The sequence below is a fragment of the Anser brachyrhynchus genome (assembly GCF_964034855.1).
Source record: "Anser brachyrhynchus genome assembly, chromosome: 7".
In the NCBI taxonomy this organism is placed as follows: Eukaryota; Metazoa; Chordata; class Aves; order Anseriformes; family Anatidae; genus Anser; species Anser brachyrhynchus.
The window spans coordinates 1,591,765-1,601,272 of NC_137701.1; the positions used below are offsets into that span (position 1 = coordinate 1,591,765).

General features: G+C 36.4%; 1 protein-coding gene across 11 annotated transcripts in view; it reads left to right on the plus strand.

The window, feature by feature from the left end:
• Positions 1-9,365, plus strand: part of HYCC2 (hyccin PI4KA lipid kinase complex subunit 2) — a 57,525-nt gene extending 48,160 nt beyond the window's left edge. For all 11 annotated transcript variants that reach the window (XM_080599675.1, XM_080599665.1, XM_080599666.1 and 8 more), the window contains one exon: positions 1,361-9,365. In XM_080599675.1, the coding sequence (XP_080455801.1) occupies positions 1,361-1,965 (605 nt within the window). In that variant the 3' untranslated portion in view covers positions 1,966-9,365. The remainder of the gene's footprint in view (positions 1-1,360) is intronic.
• Positions 9,366-9,508: the final 143 nt, after the last annotated feature.

The window sequence follows — 9,508 nt, forward strand, 5'->3', positions numbered from 1 at the left end:
CTAAAAAGAAAAATAGTTTTAAAACCAAAAGAATACTAAAACCTTTCTGGTTTATTTTTGTTTTTGTATTTTTGCTTTACACTGGAGAAACATGAGGTTGGATCAGCCCATGTTCCTTCTGCACAGAGGAAGAAACACTGAAGACTTTGTGTCTGTTCTGCTTGCCATAATGTAAAATTCTCTGTAGCGCTCTGCTAGCAATCAGTATGAATGGACCAGGTTCTACTCAAATGTTAGGATCTGTGAGATCCTTGCCACTACTTTTACCCCATAAAACAAGAAACAAAGTATCAAACCCAAGATCCATTTTCAGTTTTGAAACTTAAATGCTGCTCAGTTTTCTACTGAAACAATAACTCCTGTTATTTGGAGTTTAGAAAAAGGACTGGAATTAAGATTTAAAACAAAAACAAACAAACAGAAACCACAACAAAGTCTTTGTTTACAGCCCTAATCAAATTATCAGACTGAAAACAAGGATTTAAGACGGAAGCTTGTCAGTCTTTTTTCTTTAAAATACCATTCCAAAGCACAAAGCCTCTTTTACAACTTGAAGTGTTTCAAAGGTTAAATTTCTTTTATGACAAGATTTTTTTTTCCTCTTAAAAATCTTGATCTGAGATTAAAGATAATGTGATGGAAGGACCTGGATAGGATTGCTGGAAACGCAGAGAGGATTGAGCTCTGGGAGAGAGAGAACTAGGAATTAGGTTACTCTCCAGTAGAAAGTATAGTCACATTGTTTTAAGTGCCAACTACACACAACAGAAGCCTTCTATCTCTGTTGGAGCATTGTTGCAGGCCTAGGAATTAACCTAATTCTGAAGCCTACCCAGTACAAACCAGAAGATTTCCTGGACGTGCTCGGATCTTGCCTCAAACTAAGATAAAAATAGTCTGAAAGGCTTTATATATATATATGTATATATATAGCCTATATATATTATATATATATATATATACACACACACACATATATTTCACTTTTCTTTTTTAAAACAAAAAACACGTTGGCATCAGTACCTGCAGACAGAACTAAAATTAGCTAAATGGGGCCTAATTCTTTTTCTGTGTTTATAGATATACTTTTGGAGATATTCTTGACTGATGAAAATGATGTAGAGGACAGGCAAATGAAGCTCAAGATGTACTTATTTTATTATCAGATTCGCTTATTCTGCTATATGACAGAAAGATTATTTACCAAGAATCAGGAATTTTTAAGCAAGTTGAAACCAGGTGGATCAGCAAATGACATTTGTTTTGACATTGTGTGTATCTTTGCATTCATGTAACCTGAATGCTTACTATGTGTTCTGATTGGTTTGAGGTTTTTTGGTTGTTCCCTTTTTATTAATAGATGCTGAAGGTGTAAATGGAAGAGAGGAATCTGTGAACCTTAATGATGCTGATGAAGGATTTTCATCAGGAGCTTCCCTCAGCAGCCAGTCAGTTGGGACCAAACCACAATCATCTGTATCTCAGAAGGGCAGCTTAAGGAAAACAGCAAGTGGATGTTCTGCTAAGGATAAAGAAACCTCTTCTGCAGCAAAATCCAATGAGAGCCCTCGAGATTCAGTAGCTCGGAAGCAGTACATACACCAATCCACTGACCTTGGTACAGATACAATTGAGATGACATCTACTAAGAAACACCTCAGCCTGCCTGCTGGGCAGGTGGTGCCAAAAGCCAACAGTTTGAGCCTGATCAGGACCGCCAGTGCTTCCTCCAGTAAATCATTTGACTACGTCAATGGCAGTCAAACAGGCTCCAGTGTTGGCATTGGTACAGAAGGTGTTACCAATCTAGCCACTGGCAACACCAATCGGTTTTCAACTATCAGCCTACAGGAGGACCGACTAGGCCAAGCTGGGGAAGGTAAAGATCTTTTCCCCCCAGGAGCTCCCTTGACAAAGCAGTCTCGATCTCCAAGTTTCAATATGCAGCTGATATCCCAGGTGTAACTTTATCTCCCTTCGTTAGGACTCCCTCTTTCCCCTAAATCCCCAGGCAAGTTCATCCTTAGGCAAAACAAGAACCATCATCCTGCAGTGTGAAAATACTGACTGTTGTGATCTTGTTTGATTTGGTCTAGCTATCATACCATATTACTGAAACAGCAATAATTCTTCCCTCACCTTCATTTCCCCCCCTTGTAAAGATGGTTGTGAAGCAGTATATAATGTACTGTATGCCTATTTCCATGCCTTCCTTTCTCCTTGGGTGACGTGCAATCCATCGTAGGCTGATCAGTCCCATTTCAACACTGTGAGACTGGAGACACCGACGGAAATGGTGAATGTGATCCCTATGAGATGATGCTTTGGCTCTGTTAAGAAATAGAAACGGGTTTGTTTTCTCAGTCTACAGTACTGCAAAGACTACTGGATCATGACTTTTCTTTCTCAGAACCAGGAGTGCCTCAGAGATTCTGATGTGACTTTGGACCTCTCTGAGTTTGTGCAATCAATTCTGGGGAGGGGATTGTCATTGCTGCTCCTGGCTGCTTACAGCACTTTTTCATTAAAATGAGGGTAGATTTTTCTTGCCTGCCCCCGGTCTCTCATCCCAGAAGCTTTTGATGTTCAGCAACTGAGACATGCGTATTAACAAGTTGTTTTCCCTCAGAGAGAGGATTGTAAGTAGATAATGTAGGTTACAATGCGCTTCTAATGGCGTTGTAGCCATATGTAACATTACATGTCTTCCCTTCCAGGACACAGGGTCATTCTGCATGTAGACTAAAATCTAGACAAGATCATGCTGTTAAAGCAATTTGGTTTGTAAATGGGAGGGAGACACTACTTTCCCAGGAACTAATGGCTAGCTTTGCTCCATTTTTGTTATTGGTGTTCTTGTTGTTGTTGTTTTTCTTGTGAGGTGGTGATCACTGAAATGAAAGGTGTATTCGGGTAAAGAGTATTTCTCAGGCTGCTTTCTATGGTGTCATGGATGTTAGACATCCCCAACTCTCTCAGCTGCTTTCTCAGTGTCCCTAAATTCAATGATGGAGTCACTTTAAGAATCTTGCAGTCCAGACAGACCATCTTCTTAAGGGGCTGTCTCAGGGATAGAGACAATAGTTTGCTAGAAACACTGAAGCTTTAATGTGAAATGCTTATCTAGAAACACCATTTGCACAAAGGGGTACTGATAGTCTTTTTTTCCAGAAGGATCACACTTCATTGCCTTGGTATATCTAATATGTTAGGTTTTTTTAATTGTTATTTTAGTGGATAGGCCCCTTCTCTAGAAAATGCAAAACTCATGTCATTGAGCCAAGCCTTGAATGTATATGACTGGTGTGCAGTGGTGACTGGCTGGTACTTATGCTACAGAACACTGCGTGGAAGCACATTTCTGATTACATAGGAAAATGTTTGTCATCCCCTCTCTCTCTCTCTGGATTGCTAGAGAGCAAAGGGGAAAGTTCATCCTGTATTCTTAAGTAATGTATGGTATCCTGGAAGTTTACAAATTGTAAATGCACAGAAAAGAGTTACAATCTTCACATGGGCACTTTGGTTTCACTGTGAAGAGTAAACATAAGCTGTTAAAAATAGCAGGTTATCTTTGAATGACAGATAGAAATTCGGGACAATAACATGGTGTAACATTGCTGGTATTTTTTTTTTTGCTTTTGAGCCTCTTTCAGATGGAACTTTTTTTTCAAATTTGCATTAAAATTCATTTAAATATTTGACATGTTTTTGTGCTTTGACAAGTCACTTTGACAGTCTAGTCTTCAGATCTCACATTCATAAGGAATTGAATTAAATGGCAGCTGGACTGATGCAGAAATTTAGTTAGAGTAAATAGAGTCATCAGAAAGAAAGCCTTACTGTTTCAAAATTGAAGTTAATCTTTAAAGGCCACCAGAGATAGAACTAAGGTAAAGGTGAGATTAAATTGAGGGATTTTCTGTAAGAATGTCAAAAGCTATATATGATTTGACTCTGCTTAATTTATTTTGTCAAGTTTTGCTGGTGGAGACAATTGGCAGGTCACGGTTGTGTAGAAATTCACTTGCTAGTTTGTTTCCTAAAAGTGCAAATTTGTTTTGTAGAGACCATCATAAAGGGAATTTTGTTTAAGACCCATCATGGTAAATCGATAAGGACCAAATGGTTAGCTTAAATCTTTGGGAAAGAAAAGGTTAGGATTATCAGCTGTATTTTGAAGAATTACTATACTTTATTATGCCTCTGCCTTTAAAAAATGGGATTGCTCATTAGCAAGGTTCTCTAGTTTCTGATTTTACCATTATAAACATTCCTACAGATGTTTTAGGACACTTAAATTGGGTCAAATTTCACGAAACAATTTTTTATACCCTTATGGGTGGGGTTCCACACAATTAAACTATTTCAGGAAAGTGAGACACCCCACTGACTCCAGATGGGGAAGTCAAATGTACATGTATAAATTTGTAGTTAAATCTTTAGTCAAATTATAATTTAAAATATTTTTGCAGTTTTTAGTGTTGATGATGTGCCTTTTGTTATATTTAAATGCATTGTATTTTGTTTTCTTCTTGTGTTCCTACCTGCACGAAGCTTTAAAAAGAGTTCAAATTTATCCCTATCAAAAACTATATATAGTTTTTGCTATGTGCTACATCCATAGCTTATCAAAATTACCATTGAGTGCAGTGTTTTATTTGTGGGAGCTTTTGTCGTTCTTCAGACATGTGCTGATCAACATGTCTTACAAAATGAGTCATCACTTACATCTACAAAACAGCTGAAATAACAGGCTTTGCCAGTGCTGTTTATCACGTTTATCTTTAATGTTTCTACACGTTTCAAACTATGCCAAGGTGTGTCAAGATTGTAATGAAACTTTATACAGTGATGCCCAGTACACTTGAAAGTATTCTGGCAGTAATAAAATTAGCAATGTCTAGGATGTGGGCTGAGAGAATGATGTGTTCTTTATGATAATGTGTTAAATACTAAAAGTACAAAACATGCTCAAATGTTCTCATACCTGTGACAAATATCTAGACTTAAACATCTTTATCCTGAATTCACTCAGCTGTGTCTTGTTTTAGAACATTTGGTACTCAACCTGAGACATTAGATTTAGATTTCTGCACCATTTCAGCGCAGCTGCAGCATCATACAAGAAGGTCAAAAAGCAGAACACTACTTCTTTTTTCCCCTGTGCATGTGCACGTGTGCACATACTTTTAATTCTTAGGTGAAGAAGTCTGAGGGTTATATATAGATGTATATACACATGTAAGTAGGGATAAATTAATTATCCCTTGATAAAGTTTTTACCATATTATGCTGCCATTTTGCCACTCATTTTTCTTGGGCTTAATAAGAAAATACAAAACGTTGGGGTTGCTGACTCAACCCCATTGATTAGCCTTTTCAGGGGTTTATTTTGAGCTGCTTTTGGTTGAATGTTGAGCCTCTTTTTGTTTTCATCCTGCGGGCAGCAAAACGGTGAGGTAAAAATGCCTATAACAATGAATGTTGCAAGATGAAGTTTTAAATGGCTTTATTATTCTTTTGATTTGGAGACTTTTTATGTCACTGTCTGTTTTAAGTGCAGATTTCTTTGAACACCCTTTCTGATGTGAATTTGAGAAAAATTTTAACAGCCTGCTTCATTCTGTAATGCTGAACGTTGTTGCAGCCAGTAAGCATTAGATGTAGTACTTGTAGTGTGCAAGCGTGTTGGTCTCCATTACTTAAATCTAAAATTTCCAACATACTCCTGCTAGCTTTGACATAATTAAATTCATCTGTTTTGACAGCAAAAGAGTGAGGGAAAAAAAAACAAATTCTGACAACGTATTTATTTGCACTACCTATGAATACTGGAGTTTACAGGGACAGGTTTTTTTCTCACCATGTGAGGTTTACTTGTGTGTCGGTAGGTACATACATTTGTCACGTGTTGACAATCAATTGCCTCAACTGTGTCTATACTGTATGTAAATATGAACATATTTTTCAAGATTAAGGGGGAAACCTGCACCTTAATGGTGGTAAAGCTGCTCAGTAGTAAGGTGGCCCCAACTCTTGCCCCTTTCTGTCTCCAGATAGTATGTGGTTTGTTTTACTTCTTTAATGAACATTATTAGTGTTCCTGGAAAATTATAGCTCCAGGGAGCTTTTCCTCAACATTTAATGTATAACATGTTCAGAGAATTGTATTTTGAAAAATTAGTTTTGGAGTAGATTATTTTATGCCATGGTTGAATTTTAACCTAAGAGTTTAAACTTTTCCTATTTTATCATGAACCAATAACCGTCTCTTTTAAGTGTTCAGGTGTTTTGATTTTGCTCACAAAGCAGAAATTTTTGTTTGGCTAGGCTTACAAATTTAAATTAACTTGAAGAGCAAGTAGGAACCAAGTATAACTTTTTGAATAAAATTCTAAAAATCAAGCACTACAAACTTGATACTATACTCATAATCCTGGAGGAGGTGTGGAAAACCATAATTGAACATGCTTGAATGGAATGGATGTGCTGCATAGTGAACCAAAAGATGTTTCTGATGTTTGTAAATCTGATGGTCTCATCCTTAAATTCTGCAATTCTGTCATTGCCAAAGATATTGCTACCATGGCATGCTTAATATAGCACTTAAAACCATTAGCTACATCTCATTGTAACATCCATTTACATCATTGGAATAGCTTGTGTTGGAATGGTAAACATGTTTGTTTTTTTTTAATGGCTTGTTTAGGATGATAAAGTTACAAAACTTTATTCCTTTCCAAGCATCATAAGCAGAGGACTGATCTGAATGTACTTGTATTTCATTCTTGTTTGATATCAAAATGTTCAACATTTTATATTTTTTCCAGTATTTTAAATGTTGTTTATTTCTAGTATATGGGCCTTAATTTCTCTTTTTCTTATTAAATTAAGAGAAATTTTTCTTAACTTTTTGAACTAATATTAATTTGTTGTCCCACTGTCACTTGAGTAAACTTAACTATGGAAAGCTTTTTTGTAGATGATTTAGAGGAACAGATACCAGCATGAGTGTTGTGTTAGTGAATGCATACATCAATCTGTCAAATTTGCATGTCATGACCAGCTGAAGAGCTAAAAATACTCACCTGCCTCTTATACAGTGATGGAAAACAGTGGAGAGCTGTGAGCAACTTGGTTCATTAATAGTTTATGAAAGAAAGCAGTAAATGGGTTTTGCAAGACTGGTATGTGTGATGATTTCCACTTAGTTACTATAAAATTTTATTTTAAAATAAGTCTTGGAACAAGCTTTCAAAACATAGCAGGTAGCCATTTCAGGTAAACTTTTCTCATAAGTTTGGCAAGTGTCAAGGCCTGCTGTCATTGATACATTAGAAGTTCAGAAGCAAACTATAGAAGTCTAAGGTACCTCACAGCTGCCAGGAATGGATTTAGTAAAAATCTGTCCCATGTTATATGACTTTATTAGAGATTTAATGTAAAAAATTACAATAATTTCTGCTTTTGTTATTTCATCTATTTTCTTTAGGGTAGAAAAACACATGATTTTTTTACTGTGGTCATCAGATTTTACAAGACGTAATATTTGGGGGACCAGATGAATTCAAAAACGGGTCCATAAATTATCTGTTCTATCATAAAGGATTACTAAGCTATTCCTCTGAGGAGCTGCTAGTGACAACACATGTACAGTAAAAACTTTGTGTCTGTACAGTGAAACCTTGGCCTACATTTTAGCTTCTTCATGACGGGCAAAGTGATTAATCAAGTTGTATTAAACAATTATTTGTTTGTGAGCTCCCAGTGTTTTATAGACAGTAACACGTAAGCGATTTAGAGCAGAGTGTCTTTGCATTTTGATAGTCTTTAAATTACTTCAAATTTTGACTCTTGAAAAGGTGATTAATTACCCATTAAAATGTGGTATAGATTTCACAGAGGTTTTTGATTTTGGAAAAGTGATTAGGGAAGATTTCTGATTTGTTTGTGATTACTTTCTAGTAAAGTGACCATGTGCTGCTTTGTTACGGAATGAATCTTTCTTTTAGGTTGGTAGTGGATCCTGTCCTGTGTGTTTGAGTCCTCATCCTTCCCAGAACAGATCACAAAACAGACAAATTAGTATGACTGAAGCAACCTTTTCAAAGAAAAATTGTTCTAAAAATAAATAGGACTTAAGAATGACAAATACTGGCTGTTGACATTGTTCTTTCTGTTTAAGTGGTTCCTATTGTGTTAGAACTTTCATGCTGTTAGTTTATGAAAAATTCAAGTATTAGAAACTTTATGAAGTATACAGTAGATGTGAGTTAGCAATCACTCAAGATAAACCACTTCTCAAAGTATTAATAGATTGCTAGTACTGGGGTGCGTCTGTGTTTTTTGTAAGCCAGTGTTCAATGATTACTTTGAAATAAGACTTTTTACTGTTTACTTGCAGAAGGTGCATACTTTTAGGATGGATGTTACTAGCTGGTTATTTATGAAGAAATACCATATGATTAAATAGAATTGAGTCATATAATTTTTTTTCCATATCAATGATTCCAGGAAAAAGCTAATAAAGATTTTTAATAATTAAATCAGATACATTTTAGATTTACTAGAGTGGCTTTTATTTGCTATAAAACTAAATCGAGGTACCCCATGCTGCATTTTTAAAATTTGTAATTCTTCTATTTTACAACGAATCTTTTTTGCTCTGTATTGTCCTTGTAAGAATACAGGATATGCTGTCAATTTTACTAGCAAAAAGAAACATTCTGCAAGGGTTAAAAGATTATTTTCTTACTTTTTCCTGTCATACCAGGTTTGTTTCTCTGAACTAAGGTTTCTGAGGATTTTTACTACTTTATGTAATCTTATCTCTGTCATAGAAGGAGCATAAGCAGCAAGTAGCCCACTTCTTGCGGACAAATAGGCTGGACAAAAGGGCATGGATTAGTAGCGCAAGTCCCTCTTCACCAGGGTAGGTAGCCCTGTGTGTTGGTGTGAACCCCAGGCGTTCAGGATGCGGTACTGGTGAGGGACTAAACCAAACAGGTTTTTAGTAACCACGACCTCTGCTGTGTGGTATGATGTCCTTTAACCTGGGACCAGGTAAAATCTTCATTCTTAGACCTGAAGATGGCACGTATCAAAGATCATGTTATTGGTGCATGTAAGCCATTATCTTACCTGTCTTACTGAACTGGTTAATGCTGTTGACTGTTGTTGAAATGTGAAATGTAGTTACTATTGACTCTGTAAATACCCGCCAGAGATGAAATATAATTATTTTAAATCATTGTAAATAGAGATGTATAAAACTCGACGCAATCTGCAATGCAGAAAAAATTATATATATATATATAAAAATATATAAAGATGTTAAATAAATATCGTGCTGTTTCTGAACAGAGCTGTGTAGGGTGCCAGTTGACTTTTATTTATGTATGTATTTGTAACTTGGATGCGCGTTGGGCACGTCAGCTGAGGCTGGGGGCGGTGGCTTCGCGTCGCCACGGCAACTCCGGGCGGCCCAGCGCGTGGCTGGCAGCGG